Raw genomic sequence first — 26,927 nt, forward strand, 5'->3', positions numbered from 1 at the left:
AAGAAGTCTTGCCTTCCGTCTTTGCTCTATGACTTGCAGTGTTTCATTATTTAGCCACAATTTCTTTGGGTAACTCCTCTTGCCAAGCATTAGTTGTGCTGCTTCGCTGGTCTGCGATTTAAAATGCTTTCAAAGATCTTCGCTGCTCTTAAGTGAGCCAAGGGGCTCGAAGTGATTCGAAATCTCGATACTGTATTCTGGCGAGTATCTGGTTCCTTTAGTTTCCCAGTCTCTGCAGCGACGGGTCTTCTTTCCGATTATTGTGCATGTAGGAGAAGCCGGAGATCGGCGCACACAAGCCTGTGGTTTTGGTTTCTGATTTCTGCTGATCTGTAAGTTCTGCAGTTCTTCACCAATGATCTCCAGCGTTTGGAAATAATGAAGTAGTCAACCATCTTCTTTGTACGACCGTCGTTACTATACCACTTGGACTGATGAATAGTTTTGCGTTGGAAATAGGTGTTCGCAATGCAAAGGTTGTGAGATCGGCACAGTTCAAGTTGGTGGAGCCCATTGTCGTTAAGTGGTTCGGGGGATACAGGACCAACTGTGCCGCGCCATGCACCCATATCATCGCGCACTGTCGCATTAAAGTTGCCAAGGAGAACAGTTATATCAGGGGGGGGGGCACTGTCGCAAGGCATCTGGACAAAGCAGAGTAGAAATCCTCTTTAGTCACATCATCAGAATCGTTGGTCAGGGCATAGCATACGATGACAGTCATCTTGTCATGCTTGTGTCCAAAGCGGGCCTTCATTAATCTGTCAGATACAGCTTTGTCTAAAAGTAAGGCCTTTCTTTTAAGGCTATTTAGCGCAAGGCCAACGCCATTCCTTCTCGTGCTTCTTCCAGACCAGAGCAATGGGTCACTGTTACCTAATCGCTCTTCTCCGCTTCCGGTAAGACGGGCTTCTGTAAGACCCACAATTGACACTTTATTCTTGCGAAGTTCATCAGAGAGTAGGTTCTTTGACGCAGGTGCATTCAGAGTCAAGACATTCCAGGTGGCTGTTCGTAGCCCCCTTTGGTCCATAAGGTTTAGTCTTTTAGTCTTTCTGACGCCGTCAGCAGGTTCATTGACGCGCGATGGTCGAGATCTTAAAAGGGAATCCCGGTCCAAGGCTATGTTGTCACTTTTCTAAGCACTTGACTTTCGGGTGGAGGGTTGCTAGCCTAACCGACCCCAGGCCTGGAATCTGATTAGAGCTAAGTTAAATCTAGGTACTGAGATTCCCGGATTGGGCTCCATCCGCCACATGAGGTTATGGCCGTTTTGATAAGAGTGTTTAGTTAGGGGATAAACCCCATATCCAGAGGCATGTGGTCAGCAGACAAAGACTGCCTCATTCCGGACGGACTTCATTCACCTCCAATCAATTCATTCTTTAAAATGAAGACATATTCAATTTATCTTGAGAAATTATTGACGTTCCTCGTAATTCTACCAAAATTCTACCGTAATTCTATCCGGAGCCACTGATACTAATGTCATAAATGAAGAAATAAGAAAATTATCACTGAAAATTATTTATATTACACGTGCTTCTACCAAAATTCTACCAGAATCCCAAGGGGTAAGATTTATGGAGCGATGGGCATCGATTTTGCTGGCCCTTAAAAGCACCTTTGGTTTTATAAATAAATGTCTAGGTAATGTTCTAAGGCAAATCACTGATGCTGGACGCCCCGTTGGAATTGCTTGCTAGGGCCCCTGGTAAACTTTGATGCTAGGGTTCCATTGAAGTTGACTGCTAGGGTCGTTGTCTTGAAGGCTCCCTAAGGGTTGACCTTGGAGGTTTTTAAGTAATTGACAATCAAAGAAAAACTATGATGTAAAGTCTACATTTGCATCTTGATTTGGCGGGTCCCTGAGGGTTTTTTCTGGTCCTCATAGGCTATTAGACATTTAACGTAACAACCAAAGAAATCTTGAAGATAAAAATTGCATAAGTAAACAAACAATCCATATTACGTAACAAACAGGTATGTTATACCATCACACATAAAAAAAAAATGTACTATAGCATAGCGACCCAGTTTACCCATATATTATTGCATATATTATATAGCATTGCAGACCCAGGTGTTTAAGAGTCGTCAAATGGGATCAGAAGGCATCCCCACTCTCAAACACCCCATTTTCCCAAAATGTGTACGATCAAAGTTTGGATAAGCTCCTATCTACAAAAATATGGATTTTTGTATTTTTTGCCAGAAGACAGATCACGAATGCGTCTTATTTTTTTTTTTTTTTTCAAGGGGTGATCGTATTGACCCAGTGGTCCTAGTATGTCGCGAGAGGGCTCATTCTAGCGGAAATTGAAAGTTCTAGTGCCCTTTTTAAGTGATCAAAAAATTTGGAGGGCACCAAGGCCCCCTCCCACGCACATTTTTTCCCCATAGTCACCGGATCAAAATTTTTAGATTCATTTCATTCTGTTCAGATTAGTCGAAAAACCTAATAACTATGTCTTTGGGGACGACTTAATCCCCCACAGTCCCCTGGGAAAGGCCTGCAAGTTATAAACTCTGACCCTTGCTTACATATAGTAATGGTTATTATGAAGTGTACAGACGTTTTCAGGGGCGACTTTTTCACGTTGGTGTGGGGTTGGGTCAGGGGGAGGGGTTACGTGGGAGGATCTTTTCATGGAGGAGTTTATTATACGAGGGAAAGGAAGGATATTCTAGCATTATTTAAAAAAAAACAATGAGAAAATAAATAATTTTTTCAATTGGAAGTAATGAGCAGCATTAAAACATAAAACAAACAGAAAATATTACGTATATAAGGGGGTTCGTCTCCTCCACAATATCTTGCTCTTTACGCTAAAGTATTTTTAGTAACTTCAACTATTTATTCTACGGCCTTTGTGATTCATGGGTGATTCTTAAAGAATTGAGACAGAATTCAAGCTTTAGTACAAAGAGCGAGGTATTGACGAGGGGGCGAACCCCCTCATATACGTAACAAAAATACACAAATATAGAAGTTCGTTACGTAAGTTAATGAGTAAGTTACGTATATTTATTACTAACAAAAAGGTTCGTAAAAAATAAAAAATCTAGTTGCATTTTTAAGTAACCAAAAATTGGAGGGCAACTGGGCCCCCTCCCCCACCTCTTTTTTAATCTAGATAGTCCGATCAAAACTATGAGAAAGCCATTTAGCAAAATAAAAATTAATATGCAAACTTCGTTGTAATGATTCATGTGCGGTTAGTCAAAATCAAAACATGGATTAGTTCAAAAACATTCAGAAATGGAATAAAAAAATAATTTTTTTTTAACTGCAAGTAAGGAGCGACATTAAAACTTAAACCGAACAGAAATTATTCCGTACATGAAAGGGGTTGTCCTATCTTCAGCTTACTTACTTAGACTTAGGTCCTCCCACGCCTGAGGGCGCATAAGGCTCTTCAACACCTTGCTCTTTACGCTAAATTTGTTTTATTGTCTTAAAAAGTAGAGCTGTGACATAGATTCAAACATTAGCGTAAAGAGCGTGGCGTTGAGGAGGGGACAACCCCTTTCATATACGGAATAATTTCTGTTCGTTTCAAGTTTTAGTGTCGCTCCTTACTCGCAGTTGAAAAAACTTGTTTTTGTTTTTTATTCAATTATATACTAAAAGTTATCGATATCATGACAAGGGAAATGCTATTAAGAGCCTTACAAGTTATTCTTCTATTTCTTGCAGGCTACTTATGAATTTTTCTGCTCCAAGGAGAACACATCTTGTTTTTTTTTAAGGATTGGGATCGTGCTTTCAGCAGGAGACTAGTTTCGTGAAATCTACGGATATTGAAAAATGTCGCAACTTAGTTTATTGGAGCTGGTTATAAGCCTGATATACGAAGCAATAGCATTAATTGCTTTAAGTCTTAACTTTGTTCTTACTTACGTAAGAAATTTAGTTTCTTCGAGAAATAACTTTGATCAGGTACACTTGACAAACTGATCTGAGCAACTGACCTGACTTCGTCGGTCGATAAAGCTAGCCATTCCTACTCAGGACGACCCTGTCCACACCATATCAGACCAAAGAGGGTGGCTTCAAGGAGCGTCTTTAGGGGTACTTACCCAAACCCCTCACCCAAAGCTCAGTAATATCCTAATTACACAATGTTTGGATTCAAGATGAAATTCTGATTCTGAAGGTATGACTATCATTCAACTTTCTTTCATATTCCAATTTTAAACTTCAACAAACGCTGGATTATAGCTTTCAGATATTATTCATTGGTTTTCAAAGAAATCTATACTTTCAGCCAAGTCCAGCAACTATTTTAAAGTGCTGTCCGTGCTATCGTTAACTGTGTAACTCGCTGATTTAAACATTAGGTATCCTAACATGTTCATCCCTCTAAATAAAATCATAAAAAGGAAGGTGAAATACTCAATTACTCCCCTTCGGTGAAAATTTGGTAAAAACATATAAAGTGAAAACTACAGACATTTACACAAGAACACAGGTTTTTTTTCAAAATTTAGTTCCTCAGAAATGCCATAGCTGACTTTCCAAGTTTTTGCTGTGTTCATTCTCTTTCCATACCGTATAAAATATTGTAATAAAGGGGTGAAAATAAGTTAAATATTTTAAGGGCGAAAAGTGATTCTTAGACAACACTAATGTTTTATTTACAGTTGCAAGGAAATTAAAAAAAAAATATGCTAGAGAAACATGGATATTATTTTTCAATTAAACGATGGAAAATATCAAGAGAAAACTTTTTGGCACTGATAGGAATAAAATTCCATACATTTCGGGGTACCTGTGTATTATAGCCTCCATACTCTCAGAATTTATATCACGAACATGGGACAATAGCCGGTTTCATGGTCTTTGGTTTTCATTGGTCATATATCGTTTAATCAAATTATCGCCCAACACTACTTTATACCACACAATTAGCTTCGCCTCGGTGGGAAACTACATTGTAACTGTAGTCTGGGCACCCTTCCTCCTTCTATAATTCTTGGTTGTTGTTTCCATAATTTTGTTACAAAACGATAATATTTTCATTGTATTTTGATATGTTAGGATTATGATTAGCCTAACGTCACATCTTGAGTGTGGTGGCTATAAGACACAAGTACCCATGTCGGCTTCACGTCAGATGATTTTGTCAACGGGAAAGAAAAGATAAGAAAAAGAAGGAAGAAACTAAACTAAAATCAACAACACGTATAAAGATATATTATTTATGGTCTTGTTCAAAGCTCTGCCCGTTTTTCTTAATTTTCATTTCGCTTTCCTTAGGAGCAAATTTCTTTTTCAAAAAGCTAAAATATTTTTTGAAGCGGTATGTTCAGGTACAAATGCATTAATTTATTTTGGAAAGAAGACTAGATTTTAAGAGGATGTCGAAAAAGCCCATAAATCAGCCAATGTTACGAAAAATACAAGTCATGTTGGAATAATTAGGATATTTTGTCGAGGCCCCGTTCGAGAGTCTTACTATCCTTGGTATGTGAATTTACCCCCTGATTCTCATTAGGAATACCATAATATGTAAATACATAATCTTTGTCAGAAACAAAAAGAACCTTTCGTTGTTATTTACACCTAGACAAGCTCAATTCCAGGATCTTTGAAACAGTGCCAATGATTGTCACACGGAGAATTACGCAAAACGATATCGGAGGCAGTGATAATTGACTAAGAAAAATAAAAACATCACAATTTGCACGTGTTATCTCTATTTCCTACGAGTTTCAATTGATTCAAGAATACTGATGATATTATAATCAGAGAATTTTGTTAAAAACCAGTTTTTTACTTCAGAGCTAATCCCGAGTTATTTTGTTTAGTGAAATTCTCGCTTTCGATTCAAATTTTGGCGCGCTTTTGCTGATTTGGATTTCAACCTTTTTAATTAAGGTGAGACTTGTGCTTTAAGGTAAGGGCCTTCTTTTTTTCAGGATGTAGATTACATAACCACAAAAATCAAGAATTTCTCATTTTTTGTGGTGAATTGTTTTAATTTCTGTAAATAACACGAAGTTTTGTCACCAACAAACAGGGGCGGATCCAGGATTTTCTTTAGCGGGGGCGCAATAAAAGGTTCCTCCGGTAAATTTGCGAAGAAAGCAATACCAGCAATTAAAAGGGAACCTCAACAATTATACGTCGTGGGTAGGCAGTGGAAATGGTCATAAAGCTAGTCTAAATTCTGGTGAGAGTTTAAGTTCTGATAAATCTGTTGAAATTCTAAAAAATAAATCTGTTGTAAAAGATTGATTCTAAAAACAGTAAGTTAAAAAAGTCACCCAACCATAAAAAAAAATTAAAAGTTGTTTACCCTCTACATAAGAATATGTTATTTAATATTTTCTGTATAATATTTAGCCTTTACACTTTTGACCACTATAGCAAGTGAGTTAAGCTTTGTTTTGTTAAAAAAAAAAGAAAAAAAAAGGTCTTGAACCTTCTCTTGAAGTCATGCATTCATTGTGGCTATTTGTATAGGTCAATACATTTAGCATGTCGCCTAACTATATGGCATCGCTTAGTATTTATGAAGGTAATGAAGGCTAAGAAATGAGGATTAAGGTACAATTCGTATTCTTCCATGCAAGTATCTCATTTAATATTTTCAGCACTAAAGATTCACTGACTTATCCAAAAAAAGATGAGAATTTGGGAAATATCGGCTCTATCTTCGGTTTCGAAGTTTGAAGATCAGGTGCGGAATTTAACTTTTGAGACAGTAGCACATTTAGTGAATAACATGTCATTGAGGGATCTGAAAATCTGTCGGTCATGTAAGAAATAATGTCCTTACATGACCGCCTAAAGCTGCGTTTTATTTGACGTTTTGAGTGGCATCTTAATTTTTCATTTTCTGTCCGAGTCACTCAAGTGACGTCGACCTGTTAAGACACGCTTTTGGCCTGTTTTCACCGACCCAAATTTTCGATTAGCTCTCCAAAACAAAATTGCTAACTAATAAAGGTTGGTAATCTTCGCTTAAAGGCAGCAATCAGGTAGAAAACAAACGAAGAAAAACACTATTCTGTACTTTCTCCAAATATACTATTTGCAACCGCTCCATTTGTGTTCTAGCCCCTGGTAAAGATCTAGATTGGGGGCTGTTGAAAAGGAAACGTGTTAAGGAAACAATTCTTACATAATAAAACAGGGAATAATTGTAGTTAGGCTAATATATTTTGCTTGCAGCCGCACTATGCTTTGCCCAAACCCCCCATAATGTGCAAATTTACAGCCCAACTTGTTTGGGTAATACTTCAAATGCATTCCACCAACAACTATGGTTTTTCGGGTTCTTTTTTCGTCACAATCGCTTCAACTTACTGGCACACGGGTTGAAACAAGAGAGACACATTGGGAGAATACGTGGAAACTATCTAATTTCGGCTGTATATTTGCACATTGAGGGGGTGGGGGTAGAGCATAGTGGAGCTGCATGCAAAGTGTGTTAGCTGCAGTTATTCTGCATATTATGAAGTAATAATTATTTTCTGAACATGTCCTTTCTCAATAGGCCCTAATCTAGACCTTTACCCAACCCCCATCTTTTGATGGAGCTAGAGATAATCCTTGGCTATAAAAAATAGCTGATTTTTGGGCTTGTATTATTTTTTTATTGCTTATTTTTCATCTACATAATGCTAAATAAAGTAATTTAAAAAGCGCAAACTTTTTCTATAGCATAGGGCTGTATCCTGCCCCAAAGGGACTGGGGATGCTAATACAAGGGCAGGGATTACTAAATTTAAAAAGAGTATCAAATGGTGCATATATTTTTATTGTCTGAAAACTGCCATACAACGTTTGCGGAGGTTGGAAAATTGGAATAGGGGAAAAAGTTGAAAGAAGCATTTTAGCTTCAAATTTACACCCAAAATTTAATGAGCATTTCAAGCTTTAAAACAAGCATACGAATGCAATAGGAGACTTTAATAAAGAAAGCTTGTTGGCAGTTATATCCTACATGAAGAGCTTTACAAGGCTGATTTCTATTTCTCTAATTTGTTTAATTTTGTGCTCGAAATCTATCAGTACTTGTGTCCAACATCATCTGGATTGTTAAAGGATTACAACAATCATTGTTAGTTACAATCAGAACCGTTCCTAGGGGTTGGGGCAAACGGGTCAGCTGCCTCGGACACCACAGCTGGGTTGAAGGGCCTTAGCTGGAGGATTGCCCACTTTGACAGCATTTTTCACTTTGATTTGGCTTTTTTGCTTATGTTTGAATTTTAAGGGGAGCGCTGTAATAAGTTTTCCCCCGGCACCACTAGCCCTAGGGACGGCTCACGTTACGATTTTGTATTAGCTCGTGGAAACACTATTATAATTAAGATAGTCAATAATCTTTGTTTTCTTAGGACGGCAGAAACAGGATTCTTGGTTGGGCTATAAAAAAAGCTACCCCGTGTACAGGCTCACTTTCATTATTTGCCTACTTAACCTCACTTCAGGTACGGTAATTCAAAGGGCGGTATGTTACACAGTATTCATTTTATCCAAAGAGTGAAAAAGTTGAAAATTATTCGTCGTGGTTTTTGACGGTTATGAATGACCAAGGGTTTGTAAAAGGGAATATTTTATTGACCTTCAGTGTCTGTAAAATAATATTGATGTAAAAATCAAGGTGTTTGAAGTATTTCTTTCTATGACATTAAATAAAAAAAATCCACTGAAAGTAAGGAGCAACATTAAAACTTACAACGAACAGATTGTTCTGAATATGAGGGTGGCTGCCCTTTTCTTAATACCCCATTCTTAACGCGAAAGCTTTTTTAGCACTCTATAAAAGGTTTTGATTCTAATTAAAAGACCCTTGGGTTTTAGCAATCGGTCTTAAAGTTTTGAGACGAGAGGCCAAATTTTAGCGTAAAGAACGGGGTATTGGGGAGGGGGCAACCCCCCTCACATATGGAATAATTTCTGTTTTTTTTCAAGTTTTAATTCTGTTTTCTAGAGTTTCGGTTACTATTCGGTCGAGTTGCCCAGTCCTCACTTACAGTTAGTTACCACAAACTGTTTGAAAATATTTTGAAAAAAGATAGAAATATCCAGCGTTGAGAAGCAAATAGAAAATAGAAAAATAGAGTGAGACTATCAATAGAACTTGTTTATTTTAAAGGGATGGGCTGTAAATTTAAGTCTGATAAAGAACTTCTGAATCTTTGACCTATATACAAGGAGCGACCAAGTAGAAGTAAGATTTTATTGAGCTATTTGGTTACTAAGAAAAAATATAAACCATATATAATTCATCAACAGAGTACCCCACTTCCTCGGTGCAAATATATTTGTTAAAAAATCATGTTCGTGATCATAAAAAGTAATGAGCTTTAATTGAACGCTTTCTAAGCTCTCTAATGAGTGAAATAATGTAGCATCTCTGTAATCAAACAACTACTTTAAATTTTAGGAAGAGCAATAATAGCTCCTTTATTGGTGGAAACTGATGAGATAGTCAAAGCATCGCCCCTCCCTAATTTTTGTGCTTTAGCAAAATCATATCTTTTGCTGACAAAATAAGCAGATTTGAGAAACTGATCTTCAGTTTTGAAACTTAGATCAAAAGATTGCATTTGACTTTGGATATTTTCCATTTTATGCAACGGGAAGTTAAAGAGCAAGATTTACAAGGAGGTTTCTCGGGGATTATATGTTTTATATATTTATGTTTATAAACATGTTTTAGTTATATGTTTATAACTAAACTTCGCTTACTAACTTATGTTTAAACTAACCTCGCTTATATCTTTTAGTTGGTGTTCTTTTTAAGTTGTCAAATCAGGCTTTATGACGTTCTAACGACGGGCTCTGAAATTTTAACTAATTTTTTTATTACATGTTTATACGTATATATTCATTTGGCAGTTCAGTGGATTTCTACCTCAGTCTTTAATTTTTCATTTTTGTCAAATAATTGTTTAGAAGGAGTTTTTAATACAAGTTGATATGGTAACACTACGAATTGAATTCAATATTTTCTTGGCATTCATTCTTTTTTTTATTACATTTTTGCCAATGTTGTCTCAACATTTTGGAAGTTACTTTAGCAGTTAAAGAAATTAAAATTTAGAAATCATCTACGAGAATTATTGGCGGTTGATGATTTTTGTTGTCTTCTTAAAACTCATCGTAATAATTACTAATTCAGCCACATATCCATAATCCTAAAGTAAGGAAAAGGTTAAAGTTTGTTTTGAGCGGTAATAAAAGCACTGTTTGCGAATGTTATATGAATTTGGATTGAAAATGAGGACAAGCAACTTTGATTTTCTTGGGAAGTCTTTTAAGCAGTTTTGTTTGCAAAATTCAATTGTTTATTTAAACTTTTTTTTTTAGCTTCCATTATATTTTGCATACCGATCTTTTTTATTTCTTTTGTGTTTTTTTTTAGTACTTAAAACCCAAAAACAACAACAAATTACGGAATGGTTGCACAAAACTAAAGGCACTAGAAAAATCTAGAAAATGATTGAACTGAGTGTGCAAAACTGCATAAAAAGTTTCTGTAAAGTATTAAATAAAAAAAACAAGTTTTTTTAACTGAAAGTAAGGAGCGACATTAAAACTTAAAACGCACAGAAATTACTTCGTATATGAAAGAGGCTGCTACCTCATTAACGCCCCGCTCTTTACGCTAAAGTTTGACTCTTTCTCTCAATTCTTCTTTTTAAAACAGTAAAAAACTTTAGCGTAAAGAGCGGGGTGTTGATGAGGAAGCAGCCTCTTTTTATATACGAAGTAATTTCTGTTCGTTTTAAGTTTTACTGTCGCTCCTTACTTTCAGTTAAAAAAACTTGTTTTTTTTATTTAATTTCTGAACGTTTTTGAATCAATGCATGTTTTGATTTTGGCTCTCCCCAGAGGAATAATCAAAACGAAATTTGCATATTTTTTTTTTTTTTGGCTCAATGGCTTTCTCATAATTTTGATCGAATGATTTTGAGAAAAAAAGAGCGGGGGACGAAGCCTAGTTGCCCCCCGATTTTTTGGTTAATTAAAAAGGCAACTATAACTTTTAATTTTTTACGAATCTTTTTATTGGTAAAAGATTTACGTAACTTATAAATTAGCTTACGTAAAGAACTTTTGTATTCTCATGTTTTTATTACATATATGAGGGGATTCACCCCATCGTCAGTACCTCGTTCTTTACGCTAAAGCTTAAATTTTATCCCAATTCATTGAGAATGACCCCCTGAATCACAAAAGCCGTAGAATAAGTAGTTGAAATTACTGAAAATACTTTAGCGTAAAGAGCGAGGTATTAGAAGGAGGTGAGCCCCCCATATGGGTAATAATTTCTGTTTGTTTTAAGTTTTATTGCTGTTCCTTACTTCCAGCTGAAAAAGCTTTTTCCCTTTTATTTTTTAATTGTTTTTTTTTTAAATAATGCCAGTAAATCCTGCTCTCCCTTCATGGAAATTTTCTTCTCCCATTACAAATTCTCGAAGGAAAGTTCCCTCAGCATATCCCCCTCTTCTCAACCCCTCCCCCAAACCAAGAAAATCCTCCTGAAAACGCCTGTATACTTCCCAATAACCATTACTATATGTAAGCACAGGTCAAAGTTTGTAACTTGTTGCCCCTCCCACGGGGACTGTGGGGGAGTAAGTCGTCCCCAAAGACATAGTTATAAGGTTTTTCGACTACGCTGAATAAAATGGCTATCTCAGAATTTTGATACGTTGACTTTGGGAAAATAATTAGCGTGGGAGGGGGCCTAGGTGCCCTCCAATTTTTTTGGTCACTTAAAAAGGGCACTAGAACTTTTCATTTCTGTTAGAATGAGCCCTCTTGCAACATTCTAGGACAACTGGGTCGATACGATCACCCCTGGGAAAAAGAAAAAAAAACAAAAAAACAAAAAAACAAATAAACACGCATCCGTGATCTGCCTTCTGGCAAAAAATGCAAATACGCTGAATCTGATGGTGTGATTTTCGTTAAGATTCTATGACTTTTAGGGGGCGTTTCCCCCTATTTTCTAAAATAACGCAAATTTTCTCAGGCTCGTAACTTTTGATGGGTAACACTAAACTTGATGAAACTTATATATTTAGAACCAGCATTAAAATGCGATTCTTTTGATGTAGCTATTGGTATCAAAATTCCATTTTTTAGAGTTTTGGTTACTATTGAGCCGGGTCGCTCCTTACTACAGTTCGTTACCACGAACTGTTTGATTGAGAACATCCTTTTTTGAAAATCTGTAACAGATGATTTTCACAGAAGAACAGGCTAAGAAAGAATATTAAAACTAGACGGCGGCTAATGGGAAATTTAATTTTCAAGTGAAAGGATAAGAGAAAAATTACGACTGCAAATTTTAGCTGGTAAGTCAACTTAGTTGACTAAGTCAACTAAGTCAACAAGTTAGCTGGTAAAAAAATTTTCAATTTCTTTTTCTTGTGATATATATATATATATATATATATATATATATATATATATATATATATATATATATATATATATATATATATATATATATATATATATACCTGGTATAACAAGAAAATTGAGTCAGTAAAATCACCGCAGTTCAAGCTACAGTTTTAATGAATTTTGTTTTTACCGGCTGACTGAACACATTGGATATATTCATAGTGTGTTTTGAATTAGTTCAACATCTCCTTAAACGTTTCCAGAAAGCTTCATCTTATACCCTAAGCTTCTGTATTAGACATAATTGTAGTAGTAGTAGCATTAGTAGTAGTAGTAGCATTATTAGCGGTATACACGAAACACCTTTTTTGTCAATAACAGTTTAAACGGGGGTCCAGACAAGCAATGCCTTTGGTCCAATCGTTTTACCTTTTGCGTATGTCTACCAGCCTGTGCCTCAACAGATCTTTCGTGATTATGCGTGAATTCCTCTATTTGACCTTTGCCTCTCGTTTATGATACCTTTTATAGTGATCCTAAAACTAATGACCACTTAAGTATTCGCTTGGTAACAAAGTGTTTATATTTATGACATCTAGTTAAACCTGAATTGTGTAGAAAAACTGATAAAAAAAAAAATGTGTGATTAGTAACAGGGTAAAATTTCACTAAAATATTCGGGGTGGCGACAAATACTTTTTTTAAATGTAGGAGCGGGCATTTTTTAAAAGCTTTTTTTCTAATGAAAATATCAAAGGTTAATTTTTAAAATCTAGTGGATCTAAGGCTCAATAGATCACCCCCGCCCCCAATTGCTGTCGCTGATAAGCAAACGCATATTTAAATGTTTTTCAGCAGGAAAGACCTGACCTCTAACTGTTCTTTTTTTTTGTGGACACAGTTTAAAGCCTTTGGCACTTAGGTAACATAGTTAATAGTTATTCTTCTTTTTTCGATTTCTTTATGAAACTTGCAATAACATTACTTGATCAGTTGCTATTACTTTCGGCAACTAGAATGAAAAACGCAATTGAAAAACATACTAGTCCCTTAAACAGGATATAATCCCCCAGAGACAAAGTTTCTTCATAAATAAACATTGACCAATTACGTTATAATTATATTCTCGTTATAATCAACTCTCTGGAAAAGAAGAATTATAAGCGATTGGATCGAGCCATTTCGGGGGGGGGGGGGAGTCGGCTGGAAAATTAAAATTTATTTTATAGCAATAGCCTACGTTTTTCTATATATTTTTCCTAAGAATTTACGAAGTTAACTCTTGATTTTAACCTTTGAGAAGCTGGGTCTGTTATTGATCAATAAAAAGATGGATTGGGTGCGTACGCTATTTTGTTATTTCTTTCAAAATAAATTGTTAATATTCCTACAATACTAAGAATGAGGGGATATTGTAATATATTTTTCTTTTTTGGCATTGTAACTAGCACTCACTGCCAATATGGGTGGTATCAGAGGGGTAATTTCACGAAATTTTTTATGTTAATGTTAAACTAAAAACTGAGTAAAGAAAAATAATAGAGCACACTTGTTTCCTATTCTGGCTTTAAAAGTGAACTTTGTAACTTTGTAGAATGTTTGGTGATATTATTTTTTTAAACAATTTCGAAAAAAAAATTAAACAATTTCAAAGAAATTGAAAAAACCGTATTAAAACCTAAGATGGGCAGAAATAAGAAAAGAAAATAATTAAAAACGAACAGAAATCACCATCAACGAACAAATCAACCCAATTCAAACAGAAATTAAAATGAATAACCACATCAAATACCATGATTGCAGCTATAGCTGCTACCTTATAAAGAATGAACCACGACCCAAAGGAACCTAAAATTTAAAAACGCATTTTGGAAAAAAAAGTCTGTTAAAGTCAATCTTTCATGATTTTTCTTTTTTTTTTAGGTAGAAGATGAACTTCAGGCAGAAACAGTTGTTCCTATTTTCAATATTGTTTCTGGGGTATGCTACATATGCATACAGCAGAAAAAGCGTGTCCCTCACACTGCCAGTATTGCTGAGTTCTGGTATTTTGGACAAAACTGGCGCGGGAGCCATTGCTAGTGCTCAGAATCTTGCTTACGCTATTAGCAAATTCATCGGGGGAGTTTTGTCAGATAAGCTCAGCCCAAGACTTTTATTCTCAGCAGGTTCGTTTTCGATCAATTTTTTTGTATTGTGTAAGAATTTTAAACAGTACTAAATATATTAAGTTTAATCCAAAGGAAGCTAGGACATCATAGAAAAACTAACTACACAAACGGTGTTAATTTTGAAGGAGGGGTATTTTCCCTAATATTCCCCCTAAATTTTTGATAAGAATTATGGTGGTATTTTCATTGGAAATTGTTTTTTTTTTTATTGGTAATTTGAAAAAAGTATCTGAACAATACATTTTGCCCCCCCCCCCTAATTTCTTTCGATTGATTATAAATCTGCTACTGAGTGAGCACGAGCTTGAGTCCGAGAATTGATGGAATGGTGGTCTGTCTAGTAAACTAAGATAGTGGTAACTAATTTCAATTTCCTGTAATGACGTATTTACTTGTACTTGTGGCGGGAATCAGGCGTTTCCACCTCGCCCGGCATCGATGATCTTAGAGACCTTCTTGGACCATGTTGCTCGATCTAGTGCCAGCTGCTCTGCAAAAGCGAGCCATTGTGTTGACCATCTGTGACCGAATTTTCTGAAACCCCCGATTGCTTCAAGGTCTGACTTGGCCAGGTTCCACCAGTTCTTCCTCTGTCCTCCTTGGCATTTCTTCCAGTAGCTAATAGGCTCAACTAGAAGTATTTGGCGAGGCAGGTACTCTGGCGGTTTCCGTAATACATGGGCCAACCTTTTCAAACGGTGTTCTTTAATAGTGAGCACAACATCTCTCTGAATATTGTACATTCGACGTATATTCACGTTGGAGATACGGTCACGTAGCTGTACTCTGAGAATTCTTCGCAGACAAGTATGCTCAAACACCTTAAGTGTATTCTCTTGTTGTAGTTTTACCGACCATGTTTCGCACCCGTAAAGGAGAACGGTGCGGACTAGTGCCATGTAAATTCGAAGTTTCGTTTGGACACTGATTTCGCGGCGATTCCATAAGGGTTTCCGAAGGGAGGCAAAGACTGTCTGCGCTTTCTGTATTCTCTGTTGGATATCAGCGTCGGAAGATCCGTCAGTACAAAGCTGGGAGCTAGGTATGTGAAACGGTTGACTTTTTCCAGCTGAACTTGGTTGACAGTTAGTGGGAATGGTCCTGTGTCGTGGTTAATAGCCATGAATTTCGTTTTCTCTGTGCTGACTTTCTAACCGATCAAGTCTGCCCAGGCCACAACGCTGTCAACCATGTTTTGGGCTTCTACAGGGTCTTACAGGAGGCCAACATCATCCGCATAATCGAGGTCAGTCAGTGAGAGATTCTGTCCAATCTCTGCTCCTGGATAAGACGATAGAGCATATTCAAGCACCCAATCGATGCAATAATTGAACAGAGTCGGAGAGAGGACACACCCTTGTTTTACTCCGAACTCAACCAGAAATTCTTCGGTTTCTTCGCCATAGATTCTAACTCGGCTCACTGACGCGTCATAGTATGCCTTCATCAGTTCAACAAACTTCAGCGGTATTCCGTCATTCTCTAGGATCTTCCAAAGTTTCTGGCGAGTGACAGAGTCGATGAAGTCCAGGAACATCAAGATCAGGGGTAGGTTGTACCTTTCAAACTGCTGGATAATGAGGCGAAAGGCGAAGATATTATCAGTACAACCTCTACCTGGTCGAAAGCCGGCTTGATTTCCTCGAGTTCTTTCCTCCCTTGCCCCTTTGAAGCGGTTCAAGAGTATGATCCCGAATATTTTGACGGCAATGTCTATGAGACTTATTCCGCGGTAATTTTTCATTCGGTTTTGTCTCCTTTCTTATAGAAAGGGAGGATGAATGATGTCTTCCAATCTTTTGGAAAGGTGTTGGTCCTCCACACTTCTTCGAGAATACCATGGAGCTGTTCAGCAGTGACCTCAGGGCATTGTTTGTATAGTTCCGGGGGGAGGCCGTCTTCACCTGGGGTTTTGTGGTTTTTTAGAGTTTTGATCGCTTTTAGTATTTCGGCTCTTGTCGTTGTATCCAGCTCGATATCGTAAGGCTCTTTAGAGACGGAAGGTGGGAAGGCATCATGAGCAGATGAAGGGGATGGGTTCAGGAGGAGCTGAAAGTGTAATGACGTGTATTTCCTTGTCAAGCTTCGCCAATTCTTTTTCTTTATGTTTAGGGTGAAGGTCATCGTTTAGGTTAGGCAAAGATAATTCCCACAGAAGCTGATGACGGCGTTTTCATAGCAAGTGCAAAAAAACAAACACATATATTTTCGAGATTATTTATCATCAGAGTGAAAAACACCAGGCAAAAAAAAGTAGGGTTATGTATTCTAAGACAGAACTGTCAAAATTGCCCTTAGAGTTAGGCGATTCGCTTCAATTCAGTGATTTGACCTGCTTAACGATCAAAAAGAGATATTAATAGTTTTTTTTGCCTTTTTCTCTTCTAACATGGCAAAGTCTGTATGAATCCAAAGCTATGCAAACCCAACAAAGAGATATACTTTCCTATATAAATTAAAAGTTAAAATACAACTCTAAAAAATATATTAGGAAAAAAAAATCGGTCCAGACAATTGACAGACTTGAAGCTGTAGGACCTAGTTCTAGCCAAATAGGTCAAAAGCTCAATATTATCAACTGATTTTTAATTATACTTTTTCAGGTTTGTTACTGAGTGGTTTGTCGTGCCTTTTGTTTTCCTTTTCTTCAGCGTTGCCGATGTTTGTGTTACTTTGGTTCATGAATGGATTCGCCCAAGGAGCTGGGTGGCCCTCTTGTGCCAAATTACTGAAAAAGGTATAAACAAACATTTCATATTTTTCAGTTATCATAAATACAGAGATACCATGTATTCTATTTCAACAAAGAGGGCTTATTTCAAGAATATCGTTCCAGGTTTACTTACCAGGAAGTAAGAGGTAATAATTTTCCCAGAGCAAGAGGGCTAGGGCTGAAGAAAGAGCGTTTATACAACCTATTTTATACATTTTCTGATCTTTGAACCTTGGAGGCTGCAGTTCCTTACCATAATAATATTTTGCCAGATACGTTTACATTTACAAATAGATGTATGAGATGGGTGTATTCATTGGAAATGCGATTCAATGAAGGTCTTTCCCACAACTTCCTGGGTGTTGGTGTCAGAAGCATTAACAGCAGAAAAGGGAGGAGAGGAGGGGGAATTTAAGGGAGAACAGATTTTGACTACAAGTTAGTAATTTTTACCGATTATTTTATTGATTTCAGTCACCGATTATTGATTATTCTACCGATTTCGGTAGACGTGTGACGATATCGGTAAAATCAATTGGGACAAATAGCCCTGCTGAATACGTTGAGATGATGTGCGCTCCTTCTCCCACCACCCACGAATAACGACTCTAGTAACAGTACCCAGTTCAGGAAGCACTGACTAGTACCACAGCAAGGGAATGGGTTGCCTAGACTTTTCCTTCTTTGCGTTCAATATCATAAAAAAACGTTAATTTTGATGATATGATGACATGTTTTATCAATATCCCCTCCCCTCTACTGAAAATACAACTAGAACTTCCCCAAACGAGAATCGTGACTAAGTCTCAGGTATTGACCAACAGAATATAATAAAAATCAGAGCATTTTAGGGGCACCTAGCTTAGAGCAATGTGTCTTCCGTGTGGTATTGTTTCTTTTCAGCCAATTTTTATGGAAAGGGTGGTTATAGAAACTTACCAGGGAAAACATTTTATTGAAATTTTGTATTGCTGCCAGCAAAATAGATCTATTGAGATTTAAAATTCTGCATTTTAAATTCTGCCCCGCTCTTTACGCTAAAATTTGACTCTTTCTCTCTCTACTTTTTAAAACAGTAAAAAACTTTAGCGTAAAGAGCGGGGCGTTGATGAGGAAGCAACCCCTTTCATATACGAAGTAATTTCTGTTCGTTTTAAGTTTTAATGTCGCTCCTTACTTTCAGTTAAAAAAGCTTGTTTTTTTTTTAAATTTAATTTCTGAACGTTTTTGAATCAATACATGTTTTGATTTTGGCTCTCCGCAGATGAATAATTGAAACGAAATTTGCATATTTATTTTTTTTGGCTAAATGGCTTTCTCATAGTTTTGATCGAATGATTTTGAGGAAAAAAGGAGCGGGGAACCAAGCCTAGTTGCCCTCCGATTTTTTGGTTACTTAAAAAGGCAGCTAGAACTTTTATTTTTTACGAATGTTTTTATTAGTAAAAGATATACGTAACTTGCAAATTAGCTTACGTAACGAACTTTTGTATTCTCATGTTTTTATTACGTATATGATGGGGTTCACCCCCTCGTCAGTACCTCTCTCTTTACACTAAAGCTTAAATTTTGTCCCAATTCCTTAAGAATGACCCCTGAATCACAAAAGCCGTAGAATAAATAGTTGAAATTACTAAAAATACTTTAGCGTACGGAGCGAGTTATTAGGAGGAGGTGAGCCCCTCATTTGCTTAGAAATTTATGTTCGTTTGAATGCTGCTCCTTACTTCCAATTGAAAAAACTTTTTCATATTTGTTTTTTCATTGTTTTTTAGATAATGCTAGAAAATCCTGAGCTCCCTTCATGGAAATTTTCTTCCCCCATGAAAAATTCCTCGATAGAAAGTTCCCCCAACATATCCCCCTCTTCTCAGTCCCTCCCCTAACCAAAAAATCCCCCTGAAAACGTCTATACACTTCCCAATAGCCATTACTATATGTAAGAACTGGTCAAAGTTTTTAACTTGTAGCCCCTCCCTTGGGGACTGTGGGAGAGTAAATCGTCCCCACAGACATAGTTATAAGGTTTTTTGACTACGCTGAATAAAATGGCTATCTCAGAATTTTGATACGGTGAAATTGGGAAAATAATTAGCGTGGGAGGGGGCCTAGGTGCCCTCCAATTTTTTAGTCACTTAAAAAGAGCAGTAGAACTTTTCATTTCCGTTATAATGAGCCCTCTCGCAACATTCTAAGACCACTGGGTCGATACGATCACCCATAGGAAAAAAACAACAACAAAAAAAACAAACAAATAAACACGCATTCGTGGTCTGTCTTCTGGCAAAAAATACAAAATCCCACATTTTTGTAGATAGGAGCTTGAAACTTCTACAATACGGTTCTCTGATACGGTGAATCTGATGGTGTGATTTTCGTTAAGGTTCTTTAACTTTTAGGGGGTGTTTTCCGTAACTTTTGATGGGTAAGACTAAACTTGATGAAACTTATATATTTAAATTCAGCATTAAAACGCAATTCTTTTGATGCAGCTATTGGTATCAAAATTCCATTTTTTTTAGAGTTTTGGTTACTATTGAGCAGGGTCGCTCCTTACTATAGTTCGTTACCACGAACTGTTTGATTTCCCGCTTTTTAAGAAATTATCCAAACGTTCTTATGGTTGCAATGTTTGATGGGCAACTTCAAACTTGATAAAAAATATGTGTTGATTCAGTATAAAACACAAGTTCTTTTAATGTATGCATTGTTATCAAAGTTTTTTTTTTATGGTTTGGGTATCCATTGGTGAGGGTAATTTTTTTTACTAACTATTCATTTCCATGAAAGATTTGATTAATGATACGTTGGGTTTTATTTTTCAGTGGTTTAGCCCTTCCCAGTTTGGAACATTCTGGTCGACCCTTTCTGCGTCTTCTAATTTGTCGGGAGCCTTATCGCCGATGTTGACAGCTTTTATTATTTCTTACACAGACTGGAGGTCTTCAATAGCTTTTTCAGGTAACTCTTCTTTCTTCCTCTTATTTTTTATCTTAAGAAGATTAGTGAAAAGTAAGACTTTTCGATTCAAAGACACTGAAATTTTTTTTTCCTTCGAGAAAAAATAATTTTGGAGAAAACAAGGATTCAGAATAGCACCTGCAGCTGAGCATTTTCATTGCAATTATATTAGCTAAATAGCTTATAGAGCAATACATATTATTTATAGTATATATATATATATATATATATATATATATATATATATATATATATATATATATATATATATATATATATGTATATATATGTATATATATATATATATATATATATATATATATATATATATATATATATATATATATATATATATATATATATATATCTTCTATATATATAAAAATAAGTTGTCTGTGGATCTGTGGATCAGGTGACGTCATGTTTCGGCTGACGTCATGAAATTAGTTGCCATCATTTTTGCTTTGAAGGTGACGTCATTCAAGTTATATAAGACATATGTTCGCGTAGAATTCTATTAATGTTTAAGTTTACAATGACTGATGAAGATGCTCAAAGAGTCTATGCCAAAAAACTTGCTGCTGATAGAGAAAGTCAGAAAAGAAAGCGTGCCGAGGAATCAAAAGAACAGCAAGGAAACAGGCTTGAGGCTAAAGAACGCAAAACCGCGCAGTTAGATGAAGATCCACCTGGACAGCGAGAGTCAAAACATATTAAAACTGAAAATGATAGCGATGATGATTGGGTTTGGGATTTTGACTTGGATAAGGTCATCAATGACTACCAGATTTTAGTTAAAAAAACAAAGGTTCGGCGATATGTATTTCATAGTGAAGCTGAAAAATAAAGAAGAAAAAGAAAACTGAAAAAAGAAAAAAGAGAAATTACAGACTGGGATACCGGGACACAAATGACGACCGGGACACAGGGAATATAAATGACGACCAGGACACAGGTATTTAAGAATATCGTTCAAAGACAAATTTTTAATTGTAAGAAGACCGTTGAAAGAGAAATTTCTAATTGTAAAATGACTGAAAAACCTACAATGGCAACGGTACCACCATCGAAGTAGATAACCAGTGGGTTTACGGCCAACCTACCATCTTCAAAGATACCACGATAGGAAGACTCTACACCGTTCACCCCAATCAACATGAATGCTTCTTTCTACGCCTGCTTTTGGTGAATGTACCCGGTCCGACATCCTTTGAGTATTTGAGAACTGTAAACGGTACTATACATGACACTTACCGTAGTGCATGCCAAGCTCTGAATTTATTGGAGAATGACCAACACTGGGATAACTGCATCAATGACGCGTGCGAAACGTCAACCCCAAGTCAAATTCGTACACTTGCTCTCCATCAGCTCCTACAGAGTTATGGGAAAAATATAAGTCAAAAATGTCCGAAGATATACTCCATCGAAAACAGTTAGAGACGTCAGAAATGACTTTTGATTTTACATTAGAAATTTATAACGACACTTTAGTTATTATAGAAGATTTGTGCGTACGTATGGCAAACAAACCTCTTCAGGATTTGGGAATGCCTTCACCTAACCGTATCGCTGCTGTTTCGACATGTGTAGAATTGGATCGTGAACAAAGTTACAGTACGAGTGATCTATTGTCGTATGTACAAAATAACATTTACAAGTTAACGTCGGAACAAAAAGACATTTATGATACGATAGACTCAATTTCAGGACGTATACAACTACCTGCTGATTTCTGTAGTTTAGTGACGTCCAAAAATGAATTGATTGAAAAAGTATTTCCGAATATTCTAAAAAATTATAAAAATAATAAATGGCTTTTAGTTATTATAGAAGATTTGTGCGTACGTATGGCAAACAAACCTCTTCAGGATTTGGGAATGCCTTCACCTAACCGTATCGCTGCTGTTTCGGCATGTGTAGAATTGGATCGTGAACAAAGTTACAGTACGAGTGATCTATTGTCGTATGTACAAAATAACATTTACAAGTTAACGTCGGAACAAAAAGACATTTATGATACGATAGACTCAATTTCAGGACGTATACAACTACCTGCTGATTTCTGTAGTTTAGTGACGTCCAAAAATGAATTGATTGAAAAAGTATTTCCGAATATTCTAAAAAATTATAAAAATAATAAATGGCTAAGTGAAAGAGCGATTCTCGCACCCAAAAATATAGACGTCCACGAAATCAACAATATTGTTTTGACCAAGATTCGAGACCAGGCAGTCCTTTGCAAGTCAGTCGACACAGTTTTGGAACCAAATGAAGCGGTTAATTATCCATCTGAATTTTTAAATTCCATATATCTTTCAGGGTTTCCACCACACGTGCTACAACTAAAAATAGGCGACCCACCAAAGCTTTGCAATGGCACGCGACTTGCCGTAAAAAAAACAATGGAAAGCCTAATAAAGGCGACAATCTTGACAGGGCATTTTGAGGGTAAGGCTGTTCTTATTCCTCGCATTCCCATGATTCCAACGGATCTGCCTTTTCAATTTAAAAGATTGCAATTCCCAATTCGATTAGCATTTGCAATCACCATTAACAAAGCTCAATGTCAATCATTAGAAAAATGTGGTATAGATCTTAATACTGATTGTTTTTCCCATGGACAATTGTACGTTGCATGTTCGAGGGTCGGTAAACCTGACAATCTATTTATATGCAGCGACAATTGGACAGCGAAGAATGTTGTATATTCGCATGTTTTACGCAGTTAATTTGTATTGTATCCATCTATCTATCTATTTATATAAAAACGAGTTGTGTGTATGCATGTTTGTTTGTTTGTAAAAAGAGCGTTTGCATATGACGTCATTATTAGTGCATACGGCTTTGTATATGCACAGACAATGGGAAAGCCAAGAATGTTGTATATTCGCAATTTTTACGTAGTTTAACTCCTGCAGACGAAATGAATGCTTGCCTGAAAAATTCTAATTTATGGGCACACGTAAAAATATTAAAATTAACTACAAATATGCGTGTCCGATTGCAAAACGATGATTCTGGTCAAACATTTTCAGATCAATTGCTGGCAATTGGAAACGGAAAGCTTCCAGTAGTGGGAAAGCCAAAAATGTTGTATATTCGCAATTTTTACGTAGTTTGAAACACATATATAAATCTATCTATATTCACAGGTGGGACACAGGGACACAACTACAATGGCGCGTAACGACTTACGCGCGCGGGGGGGCTTGGGGGGGCGCGAAGCGCCCCACCAACTAGGTGTTGGGGTGGCGCGAAGCACCACCCCAACAGCTAGTATATATATATATATATATACTAGCTGTTGGGGTGGCGCTTCGCGCCACCCCAACACCTAGTTGGTGGGGGCGCTTCGCGCCCCCCCCAAGCCCCCCCGCGCGCGTAAGTCGTTACGCGCCATATTAGTTACGCGCCATTGTAGTTGTGTCCCTATGTCCCACCTGTGAATATAGATATATATATATATATATATATATATATATATATATATATATATATATATATATATATATATGTTTTTAACTACGTAAAACTTGCGAATATACAACATTCTTTGCTGTCCCATTGTCTGTGCATATAAATAGATTGTCAGGTTTACCGACTCTTGAACATGCAACATATAATGGTCCATGGGAAAACAATCCGTATTCAGATCTATACCTCATGATTCTAATGATTGCCCTTGAGCTTTGTTGATGGTGATTGCTAATCGACCATTCCCTGAGTCGCCATCGTCATTTATATATCCCCCTGTGCACCCCGGCGTCCCCTTTGTAGTTATGTCCCTGTGTCCCGGTCGTCATTTATATTCCCTGTGTCCCGGTCGTCATTTGTGTCCCGGTGTTCCAGTCTGTGATTTCTCTTTGAGTGTCCCGGGCGTCATTTATATTCCTTGTGTCCCGGTGTCCCGGTCGTCATTTATATCCCCCTGTGCCCCCCGGCGTCCCCATTGTAGTTGTGTCCCTGTGTCCCGGTCGTCATTTATATTCCCTGTGTCCCGGTCGTCATTTGTATCCCGGTGTCCCGGTCTGTATATACATTCGTTTTTTAGTTTTGTTTTTCTCCTTTATTTTTTTCCTTTTTTCTTTTTTTTCTTTTTTAGTTTATTTAGATTTTTAGATTTTTTAGTTTTTTTATTAGTTTTTAGTTTTTTTGTAGTTTTTACCATTTTTTTAGTTTTTTTAGTTTTTTTTTTTACTTATGTCCTGGTCGTCATTTATACTCCCTGTGTCCCGGTCGTCATTTGTGTCTCGGTGCTTTGTTGATTGCTAATTTATATTATATTTATATTTATATTTTTTATATTTATTAATATTTTTTTAGTTTTCTTTTTCTCTTATTTTTCAGTTTTTTCCTTTTTTTTAGTTTTTTCTTTTTTAGTTTTTAGTTTTTTTTTGTTTTTTACCTTTTTTTAGTTTTTTTAGTTTTTTTAGTTTTTTAGCTTTTTTAGTTTTTTTATTAGTTTTTAGTTTTTTTTTAGTTTTTGCCTTTTTTTAGTTTTTTCAGTTTTTTTTAGTTTTTTACCTTTTTTTAGTTTTTTTTTAGTTTTTTAGCTTTTTTAGTTTTTTTTCTTTTTAGTTTTTTTTGTAGTTTTTACCTTTTTTAGTTTTTTTTCTTCTTTTGTATTAGTGTGAAATAATTCAGACGTCATATGCGGACAAACACGACGTCACTCGACAGACAGACAGACAGACATAACCCACAAACAACTTATTTTTATATATATTTATTCATATTTTTTTAGTTTTCTTTTTCTCTTTTATTTTTCAGTTTTTTCCTTTTTTTTAGTTTTTTTCTTTTTTAGTTTTTAGTTTTTTTTTGTTTTTTACCTTTTTTTAGTTTTTTTAGTTTTTTTAGTTTTTTAGCTTTTTTAGTTTTTTTATTAGTTTTTAGTTTTTTTTTAATTTTTGCCTTTTTTTATTTTTTTCAGTTTTTTTTAGTTATTAGATTTTTACCTTTTTTTAGTTTTTTTTAGTTTTTTAGCTTTTTTAGTTTTTTTTTTCTTTTTAGTTTTTTTTTGTAGTTTTTACCTTTTTTAGTTTTTTTCTTCTTTTGTATTAGTGTGAAATAATTCAGACGTCATATGCGGACAAACATGACGTCACCTGATCCACACACAGATCCACACACAGACAACTTATTTTTATATATATAGATATATATATATATATATATATATATATATATATATATATATATATATATATATATATATATATATATATGTATGTTTGCTAATCAAAGAGTAAAGAACTAGTTAACATTAGATATAAATTTAAAGAAAGGATTTTTTTTTATAAAAACCATATATTTTGTTTCATGTGTACGAAAAGAAATGGCCCGCTTAGTTTTATTCGATTTCAATGGAATATTTGATTTGCGATCAAAAATCAATGATTTCTTTTCAAAGGCCCTGGCTAAAATACGAATTTGAACACGCTATTGTTGGGACTGTCCCGTTGCTAATCCAGATCAAGCAAATATTTACAAATTCAATATTAGCCACCTTGGTGCTTGATCACTTGGAGTAACACTAAAACTCTGAAATAAATCTAATTGTTTCTTCACTCTTTCTAATGACTTCTTGGAAATAATATTGAATTGCCAAGATTCTTTAAAAAGACGAAGCAAATCTTGTGTCCAAGGCTCCAAAGATATTTTTTTTCTCTTTTGTCAACTCTGGTATGCCTATTCAAATTTCAAAGAAGTAGAATGGTCACTATAAACATGAACTAAATGGTAAGTCGAGACGCCAAATCCAGCTGCATTGGGGTTTGCAAATGGAGGGCTTCCGACAAATTGAAAAGGTGTGGTCGCTATTCCTTATGTTTTTTTATGCATTTACAATCATAGGTATGCCCAGGGCATGACTAAGCTGCATTGAAATCTTAAGAATATTTTAGTATATTCAAAATCAGAAGAATTGTTAAGAATTATGTCTAAAATGGTTTTTCTGTAGTTCCTGCCCTTTACATAATTACAAGAAAAGTTCTCCTTCATCGCCACGTCAAAATAATGGTGATTCCCATTCAGGCAATTGGTTTTCTAAACAAAATTTTATTCTGCGTTCTTGAATTGTTTTTTTTTGTTCTTTAGTTGCCTGAAGAGGCAAAACGGATGGAAAAAGTTAAAAAAAAATTACCCCCTTAATTTTTGAGCTCCGAGCTATATTAACTTTTCGTTTTCTAAAATTAGGACATATTTCTTTAGAATAAAATGTTGTATGTCATCTACTCTTAAAACATATCCAATGTCAAAAATGAGTTAGACTATATTGTTTTGGGAATCTCATTTTTAACACGCTTTTTTAAGAGAACCTTGATAACTTGTAGCCTACATATGAGTTAACTTAGAATAAAGAATAGACTGCAAACGCATTGCAATAAATCCGTTTTTTACCATCTTGAGGAGGGAAAAAATACATGCATGGTAATGGCTATATTATTAATGAACTGCTGATGACGAATTGAACTTGTTCACGAATAACGCAAAAATCAATTGAATCGTCATGTGAAAACACACCAAGTAATTTTATTAGAACCAGGTGATTAATATAGTCCTTTAAAGTGCTGAAACCCAACACAGAAAATAGACGAAGGGGATAGTTTTGCTTGCCTGTGTAGGATTACTAGCAAAGAAAGTTGACCCACCGATGATTCAAAAAGGAGATGAAAAAGAATAAGTGTTTTGTAGTTGA

The 26,927-nt window shown here is 35.8% G+C and overlaps 2 protein-coding genes across 3 annotated transcripts in view; one reads left to right on the top strand and one right to left on the bottom strand.

Annotated features, from left to right (window-relative positions):
* Positions 1-610: 610 nt before the first annotated feature.
* Positions 611-1,033, bottom strand: LOC136034273 (uncharacterized). Its single transcript, XM_065715413.1, has one exon. It carries the CDS (start codon positions 1,031-1,033, stop codon positions 611-613), a length of 423 nt encoding a protein of 140 aa, XP_065571485.1.
* A 4,617-nt stretch (positions 1,034-5,650) lies between these two features.
* Positions 5,651-26,927, top strand: part of LOC136034627 (glucose-6-phosphate exchanger SLC37A4-like) — an 85,434-nt gene continuing 64,157 nt past the window's right edge. The window contains exons 1-4 of one of the 2 annotated variants that reach the window (XM_065715924.1): positions 5,651-5,884; positions 14,306-14,550; positions 17,157-17,290; positions 20,092-20,227. In XM_065715924.1, coding sequence (XP_065571996.1) covers positions 14,313-14,550; positions 17,157-17,290; positions 20,092-20,227 — 508 coding nt within the window. In that variant the 5' untranslated portion in view covers positions 5,651-5,884; positions 14,306-14,312. Of the gene's footprint in view, positions 5,904-14,305; positions 14,551-17,156; positions 17,291-20,091; positions 20,228-26,927 lie in introns of both variants that reach the window. The other variant, XM_065715925.1, reaches the window with a different exon arrangement.

Source organism: Artemia franciscana, chromosome 13, assembly GCF_032884065.1.
Source record: "Artemia franciscana chromosome 13, ASM3288406v1, whole genome shotgun sequence".
In the NCBI taxonomy this organism is placed as follows: domain Eukaryota; kingdom Metazoa; phylum Arthropoda; class Branchiopoda; order Anostraca; family Artemiidae; genus Artemia; species Artemia franciscana.

Excerpts from the sequence above, each read along its gene's own strand:
- LOC136034273 (XM_065715413.1), bottom strand. The coding sequence starts at position 1,033 with ATGGACCAAAGGGGGCTACGAACAGCCACCTGGAATGTCTTGACTCTG.